At 43.9% G+C, this 26,735-nt stretch overlaps 2 protein-coding genes across 2 annotated transcripts in view; both read left to right on the top strand.

Annotated features, from left to right (window-relative positions):
• Nucleotides 1-15,906, top strand: part of LOC133560501 (uncharacterized) — a 36,731-nt gene extending 20,825 nt beyond the window's left edge. Inside the window, exons 19-35 of the mRNA XM_061913087.1 lie at nt 3,429-4,441; nt 4,504-4,632; nt 4,694-4,728; nt 4,804-4,953; nt 9,953-10,087; nt 10,161-10,199; nt 10,274-10,399; nt 10,467-10,593; nt 10,670-10,840; nt 10,917-11,113; nt 11,189-11,323; nt 11,399-11,437; nt 11,512-11,652; nt 11,834-11,910; nt 12,012-12,035; nt 12,115-12,412; nt 12,576-15,906. Coding sequence (XP_061769071.1) covers nt 3,429-4,441; nt 4,504-4,632; nt 4,694-4,728; nt 4,804-4,953; nt 9,953-10,087; nt 10,161-10,199; nt 10,274-10,399; nt 10,467-10,593; nt 10,670-10,840; nt 10,917-11,113; nt 11,189-11,323; nt 11,399-11,437; nt 11,512-11,652; nt 11,834-11,910; nt 12,012-12,035; nt 12,115-12,412; nt 12,576-15,896 — 6,157 coding nt within the window. The 3' untranslated portion in view covers nt 15,897-15,906. The remainder of the gene's footprint in view (nt 1-3,428; nt 4,442-4,503; nt 4,633-4,693; nt 4,729-4,803; nt 4,954-9,952; nt 10,088-10,160; nt 10,200-10,273; nt 10,400-10,466; nt 10,594-10,669; nt 10,841-10,916; nt 11,114-11,188; nt 11,324-11,398; nt 11,438-11,511; nt 11,653-11,833; nt 11,911-12,011; nt 12,036-12,114; nt 12,413-12,575) is intronic.
• Nucleotides 15,907-15,980: 74 nt separating this feature from the next.
• On the top strand, nt 15,981-18,176 carry LOC133560504 (matrin-3-like). The gene is made up of 6 exons (XM_061913099.1): nt 15,981-17,073; nt 17,153-17,216; nt 17,296-17,400; nt 17,469-17,708; nt 17,786-17,907; nt 17,976-18,176. The coding sequence occupies exons 1-6, from the start codon at nt 16,717-16,719 to the stop codon at nt 18,159-18,161; spliced, it is 1,074 nt and encodes a 357-aa protein (XP_061769083.1). The 5' UTR covers nt 15,981-16,716; the 3' UTR covers nt 18,162-18,176.
• Nucleotides 18,177-26,735: the final 8,559 nt, after the last annotated feature.

The following is a 26,735-nucleotide window of genomic DNA, read 5'->3' as shown; positions in this document are numbered from 1 at the left end:
TGGCACCGAATAGAGATATTGACATGCTGAGTTTCAAGCACTCCTTATACTCTAGCGGGTCTTTTCAAGTGATGCCACAAATTAGCAGTAATGCTACTTTTGTAGCAACGCTTTTGCCCATACTTGACATATTACTGTTGTTTCTTCAACATCTTCCCGCTTGAAGCCAAACCACCGCCAGACGATGCACCCCGTGCTGTTTTTCTTGGGAATTAATTCTTCTTCTTTTTTGTTACCAGTTTTGCAACTTCTCTCTATCTTATTACTACTCACACCTTACCGCTAGCACCACAGCTAACTTCACCCATTCTGCTACCTCTCTGCTCTGCGAGAGCGTATGACGTTGCACGCGCGGCAGTACTGTATGTGACGTATGTAAGAAAGTGCACTTGTAGTATGTCTCTGTGAGAAGGAGAGACAAGAAAGAGGGAAAATGCCTGTAGTGTAACGCCCGCAGCTAAAAGCAACTGCTTGAGAACGTATAGTCGAATATCACAATATAGTCATTTTCTATACCGCACAGAGACAAACCCGATTTGATATATTGCCCCGCCCTAGTTTGAACTATACGCTCCTTTCATATTAGAAATGACAACAGTGGAGGCTGAATGGCCCACAACAGGGATAGAGAAAAAGGAGCTTATTGACGACGGTGCGGGCTACGTTTGCAAATTTTCGTGACTTTTGCGGATCCCAAATAATAATAGGCTCACTTGTGCGCCTTATAGTCCGAAAAATACAGTACATTTTCAGTGGACCTTTAGCCTCTCGCTCTGCAGCACAGCCTCAATTATTATTGAAGGAAGGAAGAGCAGACTGACAGCTTTGAGGATTAACATATATATTTTTTGGGGAAAACTGTGACAATTAGTGAGTGCCTTAATAGGACTGGTACTGTGTTCTATTGCAAATTTGCAAGTGGTGATGCTGTTATTTGTTGTAATGAAGTTATGTTTTGGCAATGAGGTAAGGGCCATATTGATTATGAAAGTATTCTCATTTATTTTAAATTTGTTTTAAGATTATCCTGCTAAATTTTAGTTTATTATATTTTAATCTTGGAAAGGTGTTGCTTGTTCCAGCCACCAATCAACAATGCTATTAAAACTGTAGTGCATTTTTAATAGCAGCTGTATTGTATAACTTATAGGGGTCATATTCAGATTTTTTTTTTACATTCAAAACACTTTCTTGTTGTCTACATAACATTTTATTGTGGCTCTTTGGTCACATTTTGAATAAATTGTTTTATAGACCGTTTTCAGGCTTCTTTCTGATCGTTTCTTCAGGATGCGCCGTTTTGTGGGTGATGTTAGTTACGTGGCTCCACTTCGACAGCGTTTTCTCTTTGTCATCTTTGTAATCGTCTTTAGCACTTCTGTAGCCAGCCTACTGACGGATTAAGTTTGAAAAATATGCTACTTTGTGTTAGAAATAGTAACTGTACGGGAGCCTGTAAAAGACTGTAGTTTTACCTTATGAAGAATGCTCGAGTTATTCACTATTTATGCAAGAATCTAAACTTAGGAGAGAGTGAGAGGAGACGGCTTATGCAGTTTAACAATTTACTATACAATAACCAGATAAATATACAATAACCAGACATTAATTACACTCATACACTTTTCCCCACTCCCACGTTACCTCCCCAATAGAAAAACCCGCACTAAACCAATCACACAACACACACACACACAAACACACACAGTCCAACCTGGACCCATTGGCTGGGCCAGAAGATTGTCCGTTGCGGTCCTGATGAATCGGTGGTGCACTTAGGGGTGGGGTGGTGAGTTGAAACTGCTGGATACAAAGGAGGCGTTGGAGAGGGGGGGACACCTGCCGTTTTGGAGTAGAGATGCGATGCGGGGGGGGAGAGCACGGCCGTGCTTCCTTTAGCACGCCTCAGGAGGTCCAGTCTGGAGTGAGAGGAGAACTATACAGTCACAGGGGAGAGGGTCTATATAACAAACTTAAGGCAAACATGACTAAACCTGCCATTGGTGAAGTCACGGTGCAACACACAAACACAAGTGCGAGCTGCGGTTAGCTTACTAGCGGTTAGCATGCACTTCACGTATACTGGCAATGTGAAGCGCCCAAACGTCCTAAACATAAACTAGTGCAACTGATACACTGTCACTTATAACACTCTGAAATAATACTCTTACTGTGGTTCTTTCTCCGATCTGCAATCGTGGTAAACTGTCTTCCATGTAGTATTACCGACGCTGCACTGCCTGTTAGTGCCGGAGCTCTTTTAACAGTTTTTTCTACCAGCCAGCGGAAACGGAACTGCCCGTAACCGTATTAACCGAAGCCATAGCAACGGTCAAACAACTTGAAAATACACATTTCAGCTTCCCAAACGACACGTAGTCAATAGAAATAAATAATAATAATAATAATAATAATAACAATAATCCCATAACAGAAATGATCTCCTAATTGTAGAACTTAAAGGAACTATTACATTAATATGCAAACCTTCAGAACAGTAACAGTGGAGCAGACATGTGCATATACGAGAAAGTCTGCCTCACAACAAGAGGATACCGAACAAAAAAGAGCCTATTGACTTCGGCGGCGGTTGCGTGCAAAAGGATAGCGAACAAAAGGAGCCTATTCACTACAACGGCAGCAGCGCACAAAGCAGTTTTAGTAAATTTCTACCATAATTAGCTGATGTCACATTTGGGAAAAAAATCCGTTACAAAAGGGGGAAATTCTAAACGACTAGTTCCCCGAAAGTATAAAGGAAGGCAAATGGGTTTTATAAATATCTCAAAGGCTCCACGGTTTGATTTCATATTTTCGGGACATAATGCAGATCCCAAATAAACAGAAGGTACCGATTAGTAAGAAAAGTTGGCTTTGCATTAAAAAAAGTTCCCTTTAACGTGTATATATATATATATATATATGGGCTTCACGGTGGGAGAGGGGTTAGTGCGTCTGCCTCACAGTACGAAGGTCCTGCAGTCCTGGGTTCAAATCCAGGCTCGGGATCTTTCTGTGTGGAGTTTGCCTGTTCTCCCCGTGAATGCGTGGGTTCCCTCCGGGTACTCCGGCTTCCTCCCACCTCCAAAAACATGCACCTGGGGATAGGTTGATTGGCAACACTAAATTGGCCCTAGTGTGTGAATGTGAGTGTGAATGTTGTCTGTCTATCTGTGTTGGCCCTGCGATGAGGTGGCGACTTATCCAGGGTGTACCCCGCCTTCCGCGACCCCAAAAAAGGGAATAAGCGGTAGAAAATGGATGGATGGATGGATATATATATATATATATATATATATATATATACCGTAGTCATAGTATCTGTATCTGCTGATATACAAAGTTGCAATATTGATACCGGACAGGAAAAGGTTGTATCGTAAATTACAAAAATTAAGGCTGCATAAATCTTTTCATTGTTTTGCCAGAAAACCTGACGCCTCAAACAGTGTCTCTACCACTCAGATATCTAAATCCGCTTGCACTCCCTCTACAAAACGGGCTGTACTTTCTGCAGAAAGGTTGGTCTCCAAAGCAAAGAATGTCTCATGCAAGCAGGTCACCAAGACGGTAAAAGGACCTAAGAAGAAAGTTCCAGTAAATAAAAGGTTAAAAACGACATTCACTGTTAAGTCAGCTCAAGGGTCAAAGGTTATTAGAGAAGAACCCAAATGTGAAACTTTAAAAAGTGTTGCATCAGGAACTGCCCTTAAAAAAGAGGAGGAGCCATCGAAATGTAGAACTGCAGAAAAGCAACTCACTCTTAAGGTGTCGTCTGAGCTGATTGCCATCAGAGAGCAAAACACACAACCAAAAGTGGTCGATGCGGGACCAGCAAGCGTGACAGAATCTCAAAGACACCAGACCACACAACCGGAAGCAGCCAATGCTGGACCAGCAAGTGTTACAGAACCTCCAAGAGATCAGACCACACAACCGGAAGCAGCCTCTGTTGGACTAGCAAGCTTGACCAAACTTCTAAAAGACCATACCACCACGGCCGAGACCGCATTTACAGAAGCAGCTGATGTTCGACCAACAAGGGTGAAAGAACCTCCAAAAGCGCCATTTACACAACCAGAGATGGCCAATGTCGCACGAGCAAGCATGACAGAACCTCCAAGAGACCACACCGCCAAGGCCAAGACCACTCCACCAGAAGCAGCTGATATAGGAAGGGCAACCTTGGCATGTTCGCCAGAGCAAGCAGGGGCTCCAAAATCCGAGTTTCCAGAACCAATGGTAGTGGACACTTACACAAAGACCGAGCCACAACCTGACAAAAGTGTGAAAAACCAGCAAAATACCAAGCTGCTAGTGGAATCAGCAGTTCCACCGGCAGCCCCCAAAAGGGATTTACTAATTAATTGTCAAGGTGAAGCTGATGGGGACACAAAGCTAACACATGCACGAGACAAAAAACAAGAACAGAAGCAACAAGGTTGGTTTGCCACCTAAATGTTGACAAACCAGTGACTTGTTCATTAAGTCTTTTTTCCACAGCAACAGCATCCAAGACTCCACCTAAGGCAGCAGTGGTGCAGGATGTGATGTCATCACACAGCGCTGAGGCTGCAGCCACACTCACCATTGGAGAGATGATGGAACAACATCTGCTTCAAAAAAGAATCGGTGAGTCTGACACGTCAACAATTTACTAGCTGTTATTTATTTGTAACATTGTCTGTTGCAGTATGCCTCAAAAAGAAAACCTGCATTTCAACAAGGGTAAGAACTTCACTTTAAAACAGTCTTGTTGGCATCTTGAAGTAAAAGAACAATCACAAGGTTCTGTTTGTCCAGTTTCGGTCACTCAACAAGACGCAGCTGTTGATCACGCACCTGCCCATATATGACGGTTCCTACAGTGAGGAAGACATTGCCCGGTTGTTGGAACCGTTCGGATTTAAGTATTCGGACAAGAAAATCTACGTTATTCCTCAAACGTGCATGGTATGTGTGGCTATTGCATGATTCTGGACATGCCAATTTTCTTGCTTACTATTGAGAGTTTTATTCTGAAGGATATTTTCACACACTCACTCACACACACACACACACACACACACACACACATACACACACACACACACCATATTCAGGGCCATGTGCTTACATTCCAAAGAACTCAAGAAAGGCACTTTTTTTTATAAAGTGATTGTCATTTTTTATTAGACTCCTCATTATTTTGTGCTGATTTAAAGAAACTTGAAATTGTCTCCTAACTTTCTTCATGGAAGGTCCCAAGAAACGTTCTTTAAGTAATGTGATAGTGATAATTGATGAGCAGTGGCGTTGGCTGTTAATAGGTCAGAACCCGGGGCAGTAAAGCCAACTCGCCCTAGCTTGCGAGACTGGAGTAGAGTGCAACATGTTTAAGTAAAATGGCAGCGTTTGTTAGCGATGCTGCCTGTTTAGTAAAATGAAGTAAATCCTTATTTAGAAATATGATCTTGTTTTTGTGCAGCCTTAGTAGGCACTTTGAATTACTCTAATGATTATACGAAGAGTGTAACCAACGGTACACAAAAATCGCGGATCGGTACGTACATCAGTTTAAAGGTCACAAATTGGTTAATTTTCGGTACAGTAAGAAAAAATATATATAGATTTTCTGGTTATTTTCCAATTTTGTCAACAATGGCTTTATCCTTTTAACGTTGAGAACACTATAATAATTCTGCCCGAAAATAGCAATAACTCTGTGTGTGATGGATGTGAGCCACCACTAGGCTGATCAGTGCAACAGCAGGCAGTCATGAATCCTAAGGATAACAATAACATAAATATACACACAGGGTCGGTTGCCAGGGTTAATGTGGTCACCATATATAAAATAAGAACTAAATAAGATAAGGCTCAGAATTGGTTTCTTAACTTGATGTTTGCTGCTTCCCTCTTACACACATGTAAGAGGGATGTGTACTATGGCTATGAGTTGTTTTTTTCCCTTGGCCTCAGTCTGGACCCACTCTCCAGCGGCCCAGGCTTAGACCGTTTTTTTAATTTTATTTTATTTTATTTTAATCTTTATCATTTATTTTTTTTCCTCCCATTCCCCCCGACTTGTTTACCTGTATCTCACCTTTTTTGTAAGGGGCGCCGGAAGTTGGCAGACCCTTCAGCGATCCTGTTCAGTCTCCATGTAATGTTTGTCTGATCTTAAATGGGATTGTGCTGAAAATTGTAATTTCCCCTCGGGGATTAATACAGTATGTCTGATTCTGATTCTGAAAACCTTTCTACATATAGAGTTCAACATTAAACTGCTTCAAGTTGTTGCTCAGATTAAATAAAATGACGAAACTTTTCTTCTACATATACAAACCCCGTTTCCATATGAGTTGGGAAATTGTGTTAGATGTAAATATAAATGGAATACATTGATTTGCAAATCCTTTTCAACCCATATTCAATTGAATGCACTACACATACAAGATATTTGATGTTCAAACTCATAAACTTAGTTTTTTTTTGCAAATAATAATTAAGTTAGAATTTCATGGCTGCAACACGTGCCAAAGTAGTTGGGAAAGGGCATGTTCACCACTGTGTTACATCACATTTTCTTTTAACAACACTCAATAACCGTTTGGGAACTGAGGAAACTAATTGTGAAGCTTTGAAAGTGGAATTATTTCCTACTTTTGTTTTATGTAGAGCTTCAGTCGTTCAACAGTTCAGGGTCTCCGATGTCGTATTTTATGCTTCATAATGCGCCACACATTTTCAATGGGAAACAGGTCTGGACTGCAGGCGGGCCAGGAAAGTACCCGCACTTTTTTTTTACGAAGCCACGCTGTTGTAACACGTGCTGAATGTGGCTTCGCATTGTCTTGCTGAAATAAGCAGTGGCGTCCATGAAAAAGACGGCACTTAGATGGCAGCATAGGTTGTTCCAAAACCTGTATGTACCTTTCAGCATTAATGGTGCCTTCACAGATGCGTAAGTTGCCCATGCCATGGGCACTAATGCACCCCCATACCATAACAGATGCTGGCTTTTGAACTTTGCATCGATAACATTCTGGATGGTTCGCTTTCCCTTTGGTCCGGAGGACACAATGTCAAATATTTCCAATAACAATTTGAAATGACGACTTGTCAGACCATGGAACAATTTTCCACTTTACATCACTCTATCTTATATGATCTCGGGCCCAGAAAAGCCAGCGGCGTTTTTGGATGTTGTTGATAAATGGTTTTCGCTTTGCATAGTAGATCTTTAACATGCACTTACAGATGTAGCGACCAACTGTATTTAGTGACAGTGGTTTTCTGAAGTGTTCCTGAGCCCATGTGGTGATATCCTTTAGAGATTGAAGTCGGTTTTTGATACAGTGCCATCTGAAGGGATCGAAAGTCACGGTCATTCAATGTTGGTTTCCGGCCATGCCGCTTACATGGAGTGATTTCTCCAGATTCTCTGAACCTTTTGATGATATTATGGACTGTAGGTTGAAATCCCTAAATTTCTTGCAATTGCACTTTGAGAAACGTTGTTCTTAAACTGTTTGACTATTTGCTCACACAGTTGTGGACAAAGGGGTTTACCTCGCCCCATCCTTTCTTGTGAAGGACTGAGCATTTTTTAGGAAGCTGGTTTTATACCTAATCATGGCACCCACCTGTTCCCAAATAGCCTGCACACTTGTAGGATGTTCCAAATAAGTGTTTGATGAGCATTCCTCAACGTTATCAGTATTTATTGCCACCTTTCCCGACTTCTTTGTCATGTGTTGCTGGCATCAAATTCTAAAGTTAATGATTATTTGCAAAAAATGAAAAAGTTTATCAGTTTGAACATCAAATATGTTGTCTTTGTAGCATATTTAACTGAAAATGGATTGAAAATGATTTGCAAATCATTGTATTCCGTTTAAATTTGCATCTAACACAATTTCACAACTCATATGGAAACGGGGTTTGCAAAAAGTGCAACATTAAAAAGTTTCAACTGTCAACTCAGCCTAGGGCTGGGCGATATGACCTTTTTTCAATTACTTGGTATTTTTAGGCCATATCGTGATATACGATATATATCTCGGTATTTTGCCTTAGCCTTGAATTAACACTTGATACATTTAATTACAGCAGTATGATGATTCTATGTGTCTACATTAAAACATTCTTCTTCATACTGCATTAATATATGCTACTTTTAAACTTTCATGCAGTGAAGGAAATCACAACTAAGTCAATTGACCAAAACTGTGTTTATTAAACAGTTAGTAGCAGGTGACTTTTCAAATGATACTACGGCATGGCGCAGTGGGAGAGAGGCCGTCCGCAACCCGAGGGTCCCTGGTTCAAATCCCACCTAGTACCAACCTCGTCACGTCCGTTGTGTCCTGAGCAAGACACTTCACCCTTGCTCCTGATGGGTGCTGGTTAGCGCCTTGCATGGCAGCTCCCTCCATCAGTGTGTGGATGTGTGTGTGAATGGGTAAATGTGGAAGTAGTGTCAAAGCGCTTTGAGTACCTTGAAGGTAGAAAAGCACTATACAAGTACAACCCATTTATTTATTTATTTATTTATTAGCAGTAATGCTACTTCTGGTAACAAAGCGTGTGCCCCACACTTGACAAATTAAAGTTATCTATTAGACATATTGAAGCCGAACCACTACCAGACAATGGACCCCGTACTGTTTTTCTTGGGAATAAATTCTCCTTTCATTTGTGACCAGATTCGCACCGTTTTTCTCTCATATTACCATCCGCAACACTCCGCTAGCATCACAGCTAACGTTAGCTACGCTGCTACCTCTCTGCTGGGCGAGGGCGTATACGTATGTGATGTATGACGTGACAGTATGTGACGTATGTAAGTTTGTGCGTTTGCTGTCTGTGAGAAGGACAGACAAGGAGTGGGAAGAGCCTGTAGTGTATTGCCCGAAGCTAAAAACAACTGCGTGAGAACATATACTCCAATATTACGATATAGTAATTTTCTATATCGCACAGAGACAAACCTGCGATATATCGCATATATCGATATATCACCCAGCACTAACTCAGCCTCAAATTTACTTTTCTTTTTTCCCACCAGCCTTTAACCCTGGTGACCTTCACTCAATCTTCATGTTTTTTTTGCCAGAAAAATCAGTTTATCCACATTGTCTGCAGAAAGAGCAGACCTGCTAGCAGTTAAAATGTCTCCAGCTGGAGAAAATACCCTTTCGCAGGACACGGAGGTAGCAGTTACGGCGAAGTAGTGCCTGGCTAACTTGGCAGTAAGAGTATATAAGGGCTCATTGTTCTTCCACCATAGAAGTGGGTCAAAATCTAGTTTTTAATGCAATATGGTCTTAAATCTGCTTCTATAAAAACACCAACTGCATTTGTTTTTGCTTTAGCCCCGTCTAACTCGCCTTGAAGAGGCTGATTGATGCGGTGGGGAGCTGTGTTTGCACCACGCTCGTCTTTCTCTTAGTTGAAGTGATTTTCAATTGGGGGTGGTGCCGCTTCAAAACGGTTAGCATGTTTGACGTGTTGCCAGAAGCATAATCTACTGCTGCCGAACAATGTCGGCAAACCGCTTTCGCTTTGTCCACCTCTTGTCCTCCATTGTTGTATCACACCGCAAGGCCAAAGTGTTCCCAAATGGGAGATCTTAACGAGGCAGGAAGGTCTTCCAGCTCTGACTTTTGCATGTTGTCGTAGCCAGGTCGTTGCTAGCATGACGTGTGTTGTGCCTCGGTGTGCATTGTTTACACAACATGCGGTATGCTACTTATGTCCATCCGTGCGGTGCGCTACTTAATAAGTCCGTGTGGAAACCTGTTCGGTGCACCTCCGTTCCGAACCAAACCCCCCGTACCGAAACGGTTCAATACAAATACACGTATTGTTTCACCCTTAGATTATACAATAGTGCACTTACCAGATGTGAATGGACACAAAATCACTTATTGAATGACTTCATTGGATGTCTCTTTGTGACCTTCAGGCGTTTGTTCAGATGGAGAACGCAAAGGATGTTCTGGCTGCTTACGTCGCCAGCAGGAACAAAACATTTGCACTTGAAGGCTGTAGTAATAAACTGCAACTGCATGTGTTGGGTACATATGTCTCCATGTTGCCGGTACGCAGTAAACACTTTGGGATGGTGTAGAGGGGCCAATATAAGTTACTGAGTCAAATATTTTGTGTTCCAGGATGGTTTTTACCAATCGCTGATGGCTATAATGAATTATGTAAGTAAATAAAAACATTGTGAATGGAGGTATTATTTTTCTGTCTTTTAATCCTTTTACCTTTGAAACTCCAGCCTGTGAATGACTTTACGTCGAGAACCATCTTCATCAAGAACATCTCTCCAAGTGAGACTATTAGCCTCCGGGAAGATTTAAGGAAGATAGGCTTTGTCAAAAACTTCCTGCCTCTCCTTAGCAAGGTGCATTGACGTCTTGATGATATGTCAGTGCTGGATGGGTTAGTCATATTCAATCTGCTTGTTGCAGCTATTTGTTGAGTTTGAGTCTGATTGTGATGCTGATCGCTTCGGAGTGTGGTGCTCTTTGCTGAATCGGTGTCCTGCCTACGAAATCTACAGGCTGTGGTGTCCTGAAATAAAATGCCCTGCTCCACGTAAGCTCACTGGGACAGACTGACTACATAATATGAAATTTAAAGGCAATGATAGCAAGCTTGCTTTTCTTCACAGTACCAATGCTTCCTGAGAAAGCCATGCTAGACAGCAGTTTGGCGGTTGCCTGGGCAACTCTTCCTACATTAGAGTTCAGTGTTCCGGAAGGAAGCTACTCTCCATTCTTCCTGACCATATCACAGAAACCCTACCTGTTCCCAACAACATCTTGCTGGTTTAGTATCCCAGGTAAGAGCCCACAGTGATGTAACCAATGGGCTCATGTAATGAGGCTGCCGTCTCTCACATGTTGTGGTCTTCGCAGAGTTTCTGACTATCACAGAAGAAGCTGACATTAATGAGGCTGAGCGTCGAGATGTGACAGCTCCAACGATCATGTTGACAGGTTTTAATGCAGACTATAGTTACGAGCAAGTGGCCAAGCTGGTGTGGCCATATATTTCCCAGAAGGACCTTCAGTCTCTGTACTACAACGTGATCGTGCTGCCAACCCAGAGGAGGGTGAGCACACTCCAACATTCCCCTGACATACACACTGTTTGGACATGTAGTCATCCCGCCTATTTTGGTTTGCAGAGCTTTGTACATTTCAGTGAATGGAGCGCCTGCTGCCGATTTCTCAACAGTCACTTAAAAACGGAAGTGTTGGACCAAACCGAAAAACTCTCTGTGCACTTTGTCCTGTCACCCATGTGTCCAGAAAGCAGCGAGGTATGGACTCTGGGAAACACCAGTCAAGGTGTTCCGATGACATTGCTCATCATTTTACTTGTACTCTCTTGACAGGAGAACTTGTACAAAAGTCTGATGCAGCTGAGCAATGCTGTGAGTCAACCAGGAGCTAGTGACAAAGGAAGTGGAAGTCGATCCTCAGGAATGCTTTGCTTTATTCCTTTCAGCGCGTTGGACAAGTGGAGACGTTGGCCGAGCGCCTGCTTTGTGTGAATGTCTCCTGGCTCAACGAGTACATTGTTAAACAAGTATTAGATGTTGTCACATCTCATGCAGAAGTTGTCAACTTCCTGCCTCTGGATAATCGGGTACATGACAAATACTGTCAATCCAAATTGCTCCAGGTTTCATGTGTCTATCAGAAAAATGATTTGCTTTCTCTTTATAAATCTCCTTCTCTTTCTTAAAAAAATATCAATCGGTCTCTACTTTTTCTTTGTCGATCTATCTCTATATATTGCTCTCTGTCTCTTGCTATCTACACCACAGATATGCATCGAAATGGCCGACACTACAGGCGTTAAGTGTGTGGAGGAGAAATCCAATGATTTGTCAACAAAATTGCAGTAGGTGTCATATCTCATTGTGTGTGCGCCCATGCATGTGTGTTGGCAGCCTTTTGACACAGCATTTTGATAGCAATATTTATCCTTGCTCTGGTTTTCAGGTGTGAAGTTAAAGGCTTTGAGAGGTATGGATTCTAATGTGTTTGTCATGGTAATAGAAAACGTAAAACTTGGTGCTAGCTCTTTGTTTGGATTTGATTTCAGTGTAAATACCTTGAAAAGGCGTCTGATGGATCACAGTGTGATTACATTGTGCCCTGAGACGGACAGGAAGAAAGTCAGCTTCCAGGCTGCTGTGTGCTCCACGGTTACTGCTGCTCCATCAGCTTTCCCTGAAAGAACAACAAAGGTGGCACAACAACAAACTAAGGCTAAAGATGACGTTTGGAAAACAGTGGCCCATGAGGAAAAGCAAATGACTTCAAAAGTGGAAGATGGAGCACCGGGAGCCTCAGTGGGTCCTTATACTGCTCCCTGCCGTCTAAAAAGAGACAACACAGGGGTAAGTTTTGGTAGCTCAATTTCCTTGTTTATTGTTGTCATCTCTGGTCTTTTTCATTGGAAGACAGTGAAAACACTGCAAGCCAGAGAAAATAAAATAAACAAGATATTATTCAAGTAAACTGTTAATTTTCATTATTTCTGTCTTTTCCATCCAATCTCAGGTGGACTTTACTGAAGACCGCATTCCTCCTTCGGCACTGATTTGTGAACCTTTCAAAATAGATGACTTTGTTACGGTGGATGAAGTTGGGGAGGAAAAAGCCCAAACAAGTTCTACTGAGCTCTCCTCCAACTTGACTTCTAAACAAACCAACACCAGAACCTCAAAAGAGTCAATGAGTTCTGAATGCCCCTTATCCTCCACAAGAACCTCATCCAAATGCAATCCATCTTCTCATTCAATGTCTCAAAAGTCAAAAAGCTCCTTCAAACCTGAAGAGTTAAAGGCTGAATCTCAAAAAGATAGAATGATAACTGTCGCAACCAAGGAAAACGTTCAAGTGCTGGACAGCGTGAGTGATGAAGAGAAACCTTCCTCAGAAGACTGCAGACTCAAAGAGCTTAATATCTCTGGAGATGGTGCCACTGAGGTCCAAGTAACTCCAGAGCAGCATCCCATCAGACAATTTGAAAATGACACAAAACAAATTTGCAACGAAGAGGAGACTTCTCCACAAGTTGACACACCCAGAAATCTAGATGAAGCAAACAAATATATTTTCATTTCTCCTCTAAAAGACAAAGGAGACGAGCAGAAGACAAACAGGAAAGATGATAAAGAGGTGATAGCAGAATCCTGTCAAACAAACAAAAACGACAATGAAAAACACTCTCGAGGTACCTCGGGTAGCCTGCTCTGTAAAAAAGACCCTATGACTTCACTAGAAGAAGAAGCGGCAGCATACCAGGTGATTGATTCTGTGGAAGAGCAGCCAACTTCCACCAAGAATAAGGCAGACAGTGAGCGTGGGGTGACTTCTTCAAGCAGAGCATCCAAGAGAGAAGAACATGAGTCTTCAAAAACGCATCAGGCTGGGGTAAAGGACCCCACCACCTCCGAACCTCCTAAAGCTGAGCAGAAGTACCAGGTTGTTGATTATATCCAAGTTCAACAGTCTAGCAGCAGATTGACACCCGATAGGAGGAGGAGGAGCACTCGAGGGAAGACCCAGGGTCCAACCATAAAGGATGAGGAGACCACTTTCCACATCTTAGACTCTGTTGACACTGAGACAGTACAAGAAGAAACCAGCATCACAACCAGATCCAGCAGAGGAAAAAGAGGAAGGCCGCCAACAAAAGATGCCCCTAGTGGGAAAAGAGGTCATGAAGAAATGACACCAACGAGGAAAAGGACAAGAACTTCACAGGAAACCACCAGAATAGAAACACCAACCAAGAAAATTGAGCCTGTCCACAAAGACAAACAGAAGAGTCCCCCAGCTACGAGAGGAAGGGGAAGACCTAAGAAATCAGTCGAAACCACTAAAAGTGAAGATGACCGCTTAGACGCTGGTGATGAAGAAGAAGCCACATTCACGGTCCTGGACTGTTTGGAAGATGAGATGCTCCATGATGAAGGTCCAGCCAAAGAAGGTGGTGGTGGTGATGATGAGAAAGAGGGTAAAGATAATTATGTGGGAACATCACAACATACTAAGTGCACTCAACCACACCACCAGCCAAGACATTCGTTTCCTTCCTCTTCAGAAGATAACACAACCTTGTTGACAGTGGATAAGGTGGGAGAAGTTGATGACAAAGCATTCCGACCCAACTGGAGAGGCACATTGATCTCTGGTGAGCATCATCAGGATGTCTGCTTAGAAAAGAAGGAACAAGATGCTTGTGATGAAGAGGAAGCAGCCACATTCCAGGTCCGGGATTCAGTGGAGGAAGAGCCCCAATGTGATCACAATAGTCCTAAGAAGGATGTGACTGACCACCAACATGAGGAGGAAGAGTCAAATAAGATCATGGATTCTTGGAAAGAAGATCCAGCTGTAAAAAAACCTTCAGACGGTGATGATAAGGAGGACAAAGATGAGGCTGAAGAAACATCCTGCCATGCAAAACGCACTCGACAACACTACCAGACAAGACAAATTCTTTCTTCCCCTTCGAAAGACAACACAAACATGGTGACGTTGGATAAGGTGGGAGAGGTTGATGACGAAGAAGCGTCCCCGCCCAAATTGAGAGGCAGAGCCAAAAAAAGTAGACTGACTTCTGGTGAGCATCATCATTATGCTTCCTTAAAACCTGAAGAATGCACTGTCGATGAGGAAGAATCCACATTCCAGGCCCTGGATTCTTTAGAGGAAAAGACGCTCCATGATCACAAAAGTCCAAAGGAGGACATGCTTGACAATCGACATGAGAAGGAAGGTGCGTCTCGAGTTGTAGATTGTATGAATGAAGATCCATCCAAGAAACAGCCTTTAAGTGGTGATGATGATGATGATGATGAGAAAAGGGCCAAAGATAAAGCTGGGGAAACATCACAACATGCTAAACGCACTCGACAAAAACGCCAGACAAGACCCCCTTTCTCTTCCTCTTCTGAAGATGATACAAGCTTGGTAAAATTGGATAAGGTGGGAGACGTTGATGAAGAAGCATCCCTGACCAACAGGAGAGGCAGAGCCAAAACGAGAAGCAGGATGACTTCTGGTGAGCATCATCGTGATGTGTCCTTAGAAAAGAAAGAACCAAATGCTGGTGGTGAAGAAGAGGCCACATTCCAGGTCCTGGATTCTGTGGAGGAAGAGACGCTCCATGATCACATTAGTCCAAAGTCCACTGACAACCCACTTGAGGAAGAGTCCAATGCTATGGATTGTTTGAATGAAGGTCCTGCTGAAGTAGAGCCTTTAGATGGTGATGAAAAGGAGAGTCAATATGAAGGTGTGGAAACATCACAATGTACTAAGCGCACTCGACAGGGACGCCAAAAAAAAACAAAAAACTTAGTGACTCAGGACAAGATGGGAGAGGTTGAACGGGAAGAGCCTGATGAAGTTGCCAACTGGAGAGGCAGAGCCAAGAAAAGGAGCAGACTGACCTCTGGTGAGCATCATCATGATGCTTCCTTAGAAAAAGAACAAAATGCTTGCGATGAAGAAGAGGCCACATTCCAGGTCCTTGATTCTGTGGAGGACGAGACGCTCCATGATCACAAAAGTCCAAAGAAAGATATGACTGACAACCAACTTAAGAAGGAAACAACAGATATTATGGATTCTTTGAATGAAGGTCCAGCTGAAGTACAGCCTTCAGGTGGTGATGAAAAGGAGATTCAAGATGAAGATGTGGAAACATCACAATGTACTAAGCGGACTCGTCGAGGACGCCCGAAAAAAACCCCAAGGTTAGTGACTCAGGACAAGGTGGGAGAGATTGAACGGGCAGAGCCTGAAGAAGTGCCCAAATGGAAAGGTAGAGCCAAAAAGAGAAGTAGACCGACCTCTGGTGCACTTTGACTTCTAGTTTCAGGGGGGGCTTCTTTTTTTTGTTTTTTTAAGTTTTTTTTGTCATCAAAAGGGGAGTTTTTTTGGGTTAGTTCACTAATTGTAAGTGAATCTTGTGTTTTTTATGTTGATTTAATTAAAAAAAAATATATAATAATAATTCTGCGGCCCGGTACCAGTCGAGCCGCGGCCCGGTGGTTGGGAACCACTGCTGTAGAGGATGAGACGCTTCATGATCACAATAGTCCAAAGGAGGTTATGACTGACAACCAACTTGAGGAGTTAGAGACAAGTAATATGGATTCTTTGAATGAAGGTCCAGCTGAAGTAGAGCCTTTAGATGGTAATAAGAAGGAGATTCAAGATGATTTGGAAACATCACAATCTACTAAGCACATTCGACAAGGACGCCAGAAAAGACACCAAGCTTAGTGACAAAGGACAAGGTAAGAGAGGTTGCACAGGTGGAGCCTGAAGAAGTGCCCCCGCATAACTGGAAAGGTAGAGCCAAAAAAACAGACAGACTTCTTGTGAGCATCATCATGATGTCTCTTTAGAAAAGCAGGAACAAGATGCTGGTAATGAAGAAGAGGCCACATTCCAGGTCCTTGATTCTGTAGAGGAAGAGACGGTCCATGATCACAATAGTCCAAAGGAGGAGGACATAAATGACAGCCGACATGAGGAAGGCACATATCAAGTTGTAGATAGTTTTAATGAAAAAGTGTGTAGTAGCATTAAGGAAGAACCTAGTGAGGACATCATCTCTGTCAGCACATGTGAAAAAGTCAAACTGGAAACTGACGTGAAAGCGAAAGACAAGCCCAAACTAATGCACCCTAACAAAGACAGCAGCGTTTGGAAGCTCGACCAAGTGAGCGAGGAAGAGGATAATTTTTCTGACGACATGGCCGAGGAGGAGGAGCTGAAGAGGCGAGCAAGGGAGCGAAAGCTTAACCCAGATGTAGTAGAGGAGATGACCCTGGGAACAGAGGAAAGGAAGCCAAGTGAAGGAAGTAAGGACAAAGAAGAGCTGCTCACTCTGGATGACATTTCTGACGGGGAGCTACAAACTCTGGTCACTCTGGATGAAATTGTAATGGAGGAAGAAAAAAAGGTTCAACAGAAGACACACTCTCCCCGCCAACATAGCGAGGAAGATCAAACAGAGGACTGTCTGAACGATCAGGTGATATTTTTCATCCTGTTGTGGAGATACTTAGCTTTCATGAGTGACATTACTAAAGGTCATTTGTTGGTTCTTGTAGACTTTGCTAACTTTAGACGGAGCAGGCGGCGAAGATGATGATGACGACGACGACAAAAACACAGGTGTTTTTCCTATCTATCTACACACACTTTTTTGTTTTGTTTACGGTAATATGAAATGTAACTTTTTTTTCCGCATTAGTGGTCAACACGGCCTTTGTGACGCTGGATCAGGTGGGACAGGTTGAAGAGGCACAGTCGGAAGACATGACCCCGCCGAGCTGGAAGAGACGCAGACAAAGTCCTGGTTAGCATCACAGTGTCACAAAGTAGCACCGCTTGCCCCTTCCGCTTCCTTATGTTGTTCTTTCGCAGAGGGGAGCACCAACAGATGGATAGAAGCGGTCTTAAAAGACCATCCAGCTACCTCGTCGCCAAGCGTCCACCAGGACAAAGAGAGGGAGGAGGACTTAGCTTTATCTTTTAGACAGACTACAATTGGGAGCAAAGGGGAGGCGGACATTATTGCTACAGAAACAAAGCGAGCACGTTCTCTGTCTCCATATGTTTCAACAAACTTTAAACTGCCAGCGTTCAAACCCAACAACCCTCTCGGTATGACACACTCTTATAGTTCCAAATTTCACTTTAGTACAATTGATCAACTCTTCATTTCCTTTTCTTATGTGCAGGTACAGAGTTTGTGGTGCCCAAACATGGTTATTTCTGTGAACTTTGCTCCATTTACTACCTAAAAGAGAGCACAGCCAAAGAAACGCACTGCAGCAGTAAGAGACACTACAACAACCTGAAGGTACATTTAATGATTCATCATAATGTATTCATCTGCTCCTAATGAGCGTGTATGCTGTCTTTCCACAGAAATATTATCAGCGTGAGCAGAAATCGAGCGCATCAACCCAAGGCTCCATCTCTGACTTAGTTTCAAAAAAGCCCGCCATTTTAGCGGCACGGTGGTTTATTGTGATTGAAAACTTGTTTGTCTTACCTAATTTACATAGTAAAGTATCAATTTACAGTCACTTTAGCCAGAGATTTGTCAAATAAAAAATTTAAAATTTACTTAAACAGAATATGTCGTCATGCTTTCTAGATGATAAACAGTTTCACTTAATTTATTTTTACATTTATGTATAATAAGAATGAGCTCCCTTAGAAAACAACAAATGCCATTCCTTCATTTGTATTTTTTCTCACTATGAAAGTGTTCTTTTTTGGGGGGGCAAAGTTGGTTCTCTACAGCAGTGGTTCTCAACCTTTTTTCAGTGATGTACCCCCTGTGAAATTTTTTTTAATTCAAGTACCCCCTAATCAGAGCAAAGCATTTTTGGTTGAAAAAAAGAGATAAAGAAGTAAAATACAGCACTATGTCATCAGTTTCTGATTTATTAAATTGTATAACAGTGCAAAATATTGCTCATTCTTGAACTATTTGGAGAAAAAAAAAGATAACTAAAAATAACTAAAAAATGCTTAAAAAATAAACAAGTGATTCAATTATAAATAAAGATTTCTACACATAGAAGTAAACATCAACTTAAAGTGCACTCTTTGGGGATTGTAATAGAGATCCATCTGGATTCATGAACTTAATTCTAAACATTTCTTCACAAATAAGAAATCTTTAACATCAATATTTATGAAACATGTCCACAAAAAATCTAGTTGTCAACACTGAATATTGCATTGTTGCATTTCTTTTCACAGTTTATGAACTTACATTCATATTTTGTTGAAGTATTAATCAATAAGTATATTTATAAAGGATTTTTAAATTGTTGCTATTTTTAGAATATTTTTGCAAAATCTCACATACCCCTTGGCATACCTTCAAGTACCCCCAGGGGTACGCATACCCCCATTTGAGAACCACTGCTCTACAGCTTTGTGCTTGACTTGAACTTATGAAGTCCCTAAGACGAGACACATTTTATCAGATGTTGCATACTCGATGTGGCTCCCCTTTAATGGCAGCATATCAGTTAAAAATGAAGGAACAATAACATTGAGTGACAAACTGTGGTATGGTACACAGGCTCCATGTAGTGCTATGCCAAATAATCAATTAAATATTCAAACACATTGTTACTGTTCAAACTGTGTGGAAGGTACAGTGGTAAAAAATGGAAATACACGTGTTAAATAAAACCTCTGCCGTATTTTTAATGGAAATTTAGACCCACTATGCTACTGTATTTTATTAGTTTCACTTGGGGAGCGAAGTGTTTTCTGAGATGATACTTGCTGAAAAAAAGTTAGAAACCACTAAACTGGATCATTTCCACAAGCATTTTGAAATTGTATTCAAGCTCATTGTAAAGCCATTTAACAATTCCAATGCTTTAGTAGGGTATCAACTTCCAACTGAACAATTTAACTTTGTTTTTAATTCATAGAAAACAATCTGAAAATAGGGATTTTTGTCTAAAATTTGCTAGCGAGACGTATTTCTCATAATAGCAAAAAGGCTACAAAGACAAAGAGTTAGGGCTGAAAGGGGTATTAGGTGTTTGTTCTGTTGTGTTTATGTTGTTTTATAGTGTGGAGGTTCTCTCGAAATGTGTTTGTCATTCTTGTTTGGTGTGGGTTCACAGTGTGGCACATATCTGTAACAGTGTTACAGTTGTTTTTAGGGTGACCCTCAGTGTGACATGTATGGCTGTTGATCAACTATGTCTTGCAGTCATTGACGTATGCCTGTAGAAGCCGCATACAACATGTGTCTGAACCGACATGCAGTCCAAAAAGCGGGTGCAACGGCAAGTTGTAGAGTACGCTAAAGACCGTCCAATCATGGTAGCCATCAAGACTCTTGTCCGGGAGAATATTTGCCCCGGGAGATTTTCGGGAGGGCACTGAAAATCAGGAGTCTTCCGGAAAAATCGGGAGGGTTGGCAAGTATGAGGTAAGGGCAGCATCTGTGACACTTAATCTGCTGGAAAGAAGTTTAGTCATTCCTCGTTCTATTCTCTTGTCACTATCTTTTTTTTGGACATTACTACTTGCCTTAATTTTAAAGCAATGCATGATGGGATTACGGATGATGTGTGTCAGTGTATTAAAGTGCCGGCCGGCTGGAATAACCACGCTGAGAAATAGCTCGTGTCTGCTGACTTTATGGGTTATAGATAAACCTATGGATAACGGAGACATATGTAATAGTCTCCTTGTTGTGAGTGCAGTTGTGCACTCTCCAAAAGCCGTAGATGTTATAACGTGACTGGGCCGGCACGCTGTTTATATGGAGGAAGAGGTGGACGTGATGACAGGCTGTCCTCACTCAGGTCCGGCTGGAAATCGGGAGAATGGTTGTCCCGGGAGATTTTCGGGAGAGGCACTGAAATTCGGGAGTCTCACAGAAAATTTGGTAGGGTTGGCAAGTATGGCAGCTATAATCTGGTGCAAGACATATTTGTCTTTGAGCTTAATTTCTCTGTGCATTGTCCCTTCAAATGAAGACTAAACTAAACTATCATTTTTACTGTAAATTGCTTTGGTTCTTATTCTTCACAAGGCGTCTCAGGAATGAAGATAACGGTGCGTGACTCAGCAACCTGCAGTACCGCATCCTTCCATATTGGGTCGCTGTTGGTACACTTTGAAGGTCTGCGCATTAAGGTTGGCAGACTTAAATTATTTTTAATATACATTGACTTTTTAAAACCTGAAATATTACAAATGGTGTGAATATTGTCATTTTGAAATATTTTAGCACAACCAAAGGCATGCACCTGGGGATAGATTGATTGGCAAAACTAAATTGGCCCTACTGTGTGAATGTGAGTGTGAATGTTGTCTAACTGTGTTGGCCCGGCTGCGATGAGGTGGCGACTTGTCCAGGGTGTACCCAGCCTTCGGCCCAATTGTAGCTGAGATAGGCACCAGCGCCCCCCGCAACCACCAAAGTGAATAAGAGGTAGTAAATGGATGGATGGATAGAACACGTGTGTTTTTACCGGCTTCAAGTGTTTTTCATGGTCATACGTCATCTACGCCAGCACGGTCGCAGCTCAATGGCTGCTGGAAGAGAGAACTGCCCCTCACGAAGACTGAAGAAGAGAAGGTAGTCATATTGCAAACAGGAAATACGGGAACAGGAAAACTTCCGTAGTTGGTGTGCGATCCACCTGACACAAGAAAACCGCAGAGGCGTACCAAGTTCCCACACGATACACAGTAAGTAGGGGGCAGGAAGAGTGCCACGCCACATCCTCAGAAAACACGTACACTGTAACCCAGTCTTTGCCTATTGGGATTAATGGCTCCTGATAATGCCAAGGAGAAGTCAGAGCTTGAAAAACCTTTTCCCATGTTGAAATCTCCTGTTTGGTGTGTCTCAATTGGTGCACTTCTGTATTTACACTTCAGATTTCAAGTGCAAAAGCTTGTTCACACTGAGAAAAGTACAGCAAAATGCAGTGCACTGTCATTACCCTGATGTTGCACTCAAAATGTGGCTTCATGTCCGGCTCATTAGATATGCGAGACTCAATGCGGTGATCAAGCAAGCTTCTGTTGTCATAGCGTTCTGGGCACATGTTAGCCTTTCTCAAAGAAAAATACTACATGCCTGCATTGTTTTAGGCTGTTGGGAACATTCAAATTGTGAAATGGATAAAAGTTTATTCAGAGTTACTTAGATGGTAATCAACAAGGGGCAAAAGAGTGCAAGATTTTACAACACGACTAGAAAAGTGGCGATCTTTTCAATAGCACTTCAGTCCAAGGGAGCGAAGTTGAAGAACACACAAGTTTGCAGTGATCCCTTTGTTTGTTTGATTATACTTTTAAAGTTAATTATTTCCCATTGTAAATCCATTAATTTTATGTTACCATGCAAGAGACATGTAATGAATGAACTCGTACAGCCGGCGCCAGCAAACAAATTGTATTACACGGATCGCTCAACAATTCAAATATAACACTCACAAGTTACCTTGTTCCATAAATCCAACATATTTGCACCTATTCTTCACAAATGGGCAGCATTTGCTTTATTTGTTAGGCATAACAGCTGGCGTCGTGCAGCACCAACCTGGAAATAATGGATGATACGCCAGCTTGAAGTCTTGCGACAGCTCACTGTTCAAATAGACCAGTACAAAGTCTCAAGATTGTATGTAATTAAGTTAAATTATGAAATGCAACCTTACTGGAGCAAAAATGATGCACGATTTACATTGATAACAATGTTCTTGATCCAGCCACACACAAATAAGTTGTAAGCTTCCATGCTTTTCTAAGTTTTCATCTGTTTTGTTGTGTAGAATGACGTCTGGTGCCCCAGATAGTTTGACATGTAAGGGAAATCCACCAACAGATGATCCTTGTGATCACTTGACAGATCTTTTTTAGATAACTTATAGGAATTGAGTCTATTGCATTGTTTGACTTTTTCTTTTTTGCTTGTGTAGCACTTTTTCATGCCGGCTGAATAACTTACTGGACCCCAGCTGTCAAGTGAAACAATACATTCGTGCCTTTTCTTTGCTTTTCAGCAATGTTTAGTCAATGGTTTCTTTTCGAGTCTCTCTCCTCCCGGGCTTCTCCTCCTCTCATGGTCTCCAGCGCTCCTGATAAAGAGACAGGTGATTAGACAACTCGTTCCAGGTGTCCAGCTGAGAAATCTCCTCACCTGTCGTTGCTTCACAGCCGGCTCCTGCAAATGCCCCGCCCGCAGGGGACACACGTCAACCACGCCCCTCCACATGCCTCCACCTCCAGTTGGAGGCCGGGCAGCCGTCTGGCCACGACCACCCACCCGTAGAGAGGCGAGAGAGGAAGTCGGCCATGGCCATCTGCGTACCCAGCCGGTGGACCACGCGGAAGTTGTAGGGTTGCAACGCGAGGTAACACCGGGTGATCTGTGCGTTAGCATCCTTCAAGCGGTGGAGCCACTGGAGCGGTTTGTGGTCCGAGTAGAGGCTGAAAGGGCGCCCCAACAGATAATACCAGAGGGCCCCGACCGCCCACCGGATGGCGAGGCCCTCTCGCCCCACCGTACTGTACCTCGCCTCCTGGTCCGAGAGTTTCTGGCTGATGTACAGGATGGGCCGGTCGATACCCTCCACCGGCTGGGATAGCACCGCCCCCATCCCCCGCTCTGACGCGTCCGCCTGCAGACAGAAAGGGATGGTGAAGTCAGGCATGCACAGCACCAGCTCCTCGCAGAGTGCAGATTTTACCTGTTCGAACACCCGCTGGACCAGCTCTGGCGCACCCTTTCTGATCAGGTCTGCGAACCGGGGAATAAACCGTCGGTAGTACCCGGCCATACCCACAAACTGCCTCACCTCTTTTTTTGTCTTGGGGGGTGGAAAGATCGCGATCGCCGCCGCACCTGCCCCCCCCCCCCCAAGTGGTACACCAGATACTGTACCTCCCTCCGGCCAACCGCGCACTTCACCGGGTTGGCGGTGAGCCCCGCCCGCCTCAAGGACTCGAGCACTGCAGGTGATCTTCCCAGCTGCTACTCTGGCCGCTATAATTCAGCAACCTCCGCTCTTTGTACCAATGTGAGCTGGTCGTCACAATGGAGAGGAGGGGAAGAGGCGGAGCGCGGGATCTCCGGCCTTAGCTCCTCCTCCTTCACTACCGTCACCATGGAGACAGGCTCCGCCTCCCTCCATGCTTTCAGTAGGTTCACATTGTAAATTTACATGTCTCCACCCCGGTCGGAGCGCTGGACCTCGCAATCCACGTCATTTGTCTCCCGTGAGACCTCAAAAGGTCCTTGCCACTTGGCTAGTAATTTTGAGCTGGAGGTTGGGAGTAGTACAAGTACTTTCTCTCCCGGTGAAAATTTTCTAAGCTGTGTACCCCAGTTACACGTGCGCTGTTGCCGTTGTTGGGCGCGGAGCAAATTTTCGCGTGATAAGTGCCCCACATTGTGGAGTTTTGCTCGCATATCCAAAACGTATTGGATCTCATTTTTACTGCGGCTGGAACCTTCCTCCCAGCTTTCTTTAATAAGGTCCAGTACGCCACACGGCCTCCTGCCGTATAACAACTTGAAAGGGGCAAAGCCGATGGAGGTCTGGGGTGCCTCCCGCATCGCAAACATTAAGGGATCCAGCCATTTATCCCAATTAGGTTTGTCCTCGTGTATAAATTTACGGATCATAGTTTTCAGTGTTTTATTTAATCTCTCCACCAGTCCATCCGTTTGCGGATGGTAGACACTGGTGCGGATGGGCTTAATTCCCAGTAATCCGTATAGTTCCTTTATCGCGCGTGACATAAAGGATGTGCCCTGGTCAGTCAGAATCTCTTTCGGGATTCCAACTCGGGAGATAACCTGAAACAGTGCTTGGGCTACACTCTTTGCAGAGATGGAGCACAGCGGCACTGCTTAGGGATAGCGGGTTGCGTAATCCACCAGGACTAACACAAAGTAGTATCCCCGTGTATACATCTTATTCGCCCTTGTGTCACATGCCTCAATGCCTCGGGTCGAACCAGGTTCTGGTGGATCATACACTGTTTGCACCCCGAATCCACCATAGCCCGGTGTGTACTCCCTTGTACCCTTACCAGGGCGCAATACGTTTCCCCTGGATCGGGGGAGGGTGCTGGAGGCCCGGCAACCTGTGTCACCAGGCCCACCTCCATTGCGGAGCACTCCCGACTCGTGACCATGCTGTCCGCACCTCCAACACACTTGCCCTGGTGTTCGCAGTGCCGTCTGCGGGAAAAGTCCCCCATCAGCAGCACCGGTACCCTGGAAGAAAGGAGCAGAGGCACAGTTATATCCCCTCAACCCCCCCTGTGATGATACTGATGTGTGTGTGTGTGTGTGTGTGTGTGTGTGTGTATTTTTTTTTTGTTTGGTGGGGATGTCCGACGCTGGAACCTGCTCATGGGTCAGCATAGCCCCTGCCGGTCGGGAACGGGACTCCAATGGCGCCGCTGCCTCCGTCGGTGTGGATCTTCTGCGCGGGGCCGGTGTGAGTCTCTCTGCCGGTCTTGGGGTCGCCTCCTCTCTCTGTGCATCGCGATGGACCGCCAGGTGATCCTCCGCCAAGGTTACCGCTTCAGTCAGGTTCTGTGGCCGGTGGTACCTCACCCACGCCGAGGTACGTGCCGGGATGGCTTCCAGGAACTGCTCCTGCAGGATGAGCTCAAACATATGGCTGTCTGCTTCCCTTGGCTTGAGCCATCTTGTGGCCGCATCCCGGAGCTGCTGCCCGAGAGCGAATGGTCGGTCCTCTGGTCCCAATTTCAATGACTGGAATTGGCGGCGATGGTCCTTTGCTGTGCTGCCGACCCGGTCCAGGATTGCTCTTTTCAGGTGTTGAAATTGGACCCGGGCCGCTGCCGGTAGGCTGAGCGCCGCTCGCTGCGCCTCCCCCACTAGGAGTGGCAACAGCCTCACCCCCCACTCTTCTTGCGGCCATCCGCACACTGTTGCTGTGGCCTCGAAGATATCGACGTAGGCTTGCGGATCTTCGGCCTCCGCCATGCGCCGCATGGAGGCCTTCGCTCCGGCGCTTGGTGACCCCCCCTGTTCTGTCCATTAGTAACTGCAGTAGCCGCGTTTGCTGTTGGCTCGCTGCTGATACCTCCGCCAGCACTCTCCCAAGCGCCTCCAGTGGAATTGGAGCCATCATTTTTCTTCCTTCTTGGTTCTCTTGGTTGGGCGCCAATGTAGCACTTTCTCATGCCGGCTGAATAACATACTGGACCCCAGCTGTCAAGTGAAACAATACTCTTTTTATTTTCGTGCCTTTTCTTTGCTTTTCAGCAATGTTTAGTCAATGGTTTCTTTTCGAGTCTCTCTCCTCCCGGGCTTTTCCTCATCTCGTGGTCTCCAGCGCTCCTGATAAAGAGACAGGTGATTAGACAACTCGTTCTAGCTGAGAAATCTCCTCACCTGTCGTTACTTCACATCCGGCTCCTGCACATGCTCCGCCTGCAAGGGACACATCGACCACACCCTTCCACAGCTTGTATCTGCTTTTAGTTTTGGGCTTCACGGTGGAAGAAGGGTTAGTGCGTCTGCCTCACAATACGAAGTAGCCAGGGTTCAATACCGGGCTCGGAATCTTTCTGTGTGGAGTTTGCATGTCCTTCCCGTGAATGCGTGGGTTGCCTCCGAGTACTGCGGCTTCCTCCCACTTCCAAAGACATGCACCTGGGGATAGGTTGATTGGCAACACTAAATTTGTCCTAGTGTGTGAATGTGAGTGTGAATGTTGTCTGTCTATCTGTGTTGGCCCTGCACCCGGTCAATGAGAAAATTGGCTATTTTTGGCCACTGCAACATTAGACACAATGCACAAACATCAACAATGATACTTCATATACAGCACATATTTACAGACTTTTTTTGGCGTGCTATGCGATGGAGAATCACTGGTCTAACGCATGAACAACAGAACTTGTGTAAATGTTTTTTTTAATGAGATTTTCAAATATAAAGTGACATTTTGTGACATCATGTACTCGTGTTGAAAGAAACTTCTTAGCATATACTGTATATTCAAGTTCAAAGGATTGATATTTTTATGCTGGTAGAAAATAGCCCCATGAGAATAGTTCATTTTTGACCATGCTTCCTAAATGAATAGGAATGGAGAATCGGTGGGAAATGGAATCGAAAATAGCCGGGGTCTCAAACAT

The sequence above is a fragment of the Nerophis ophidion genome, linkage group LG10, assembly GCF_033978795.1.
Source record: "Nerophis ophidion isolate RoL-2023_Sa linkage group LG10, RoL_Noph_v1.0, whole genome shotgun sequence".
Taxonomy (NCBI): Eukaryota; Metazoa; Chordata; class Actinopteri; order Syngnathiformes; family Syngnathidae; genus Nerophis; species Nerophis ophidion.
This window is presented reverse-complemented; position numbering and strand designations above follow the sequence as displayed.

Coding starts and splice junctions, on each gene's coding strand:
- LOC133560504 (XM_061913099.1), top strand. CDS start 16,717: ATGCACCCTAACAAAGACAGCAGCGTTTGGAAGCTCGACCAAGTGAGC. Junction 17,217..17,295: donor CGACGACGACAAAAACACAG/GTGTTTTTCCTA, acceptor TTTCCGCATTAG/TGGTCAACACGGCCTTTGTG. Junction 17,401..17,468: donor GAGACGCAGACAAAGTCCTG/GTTAGCATCACA, acceptor GTTCTTTCGCAG/AGGGGAGCACCAACAGATGG.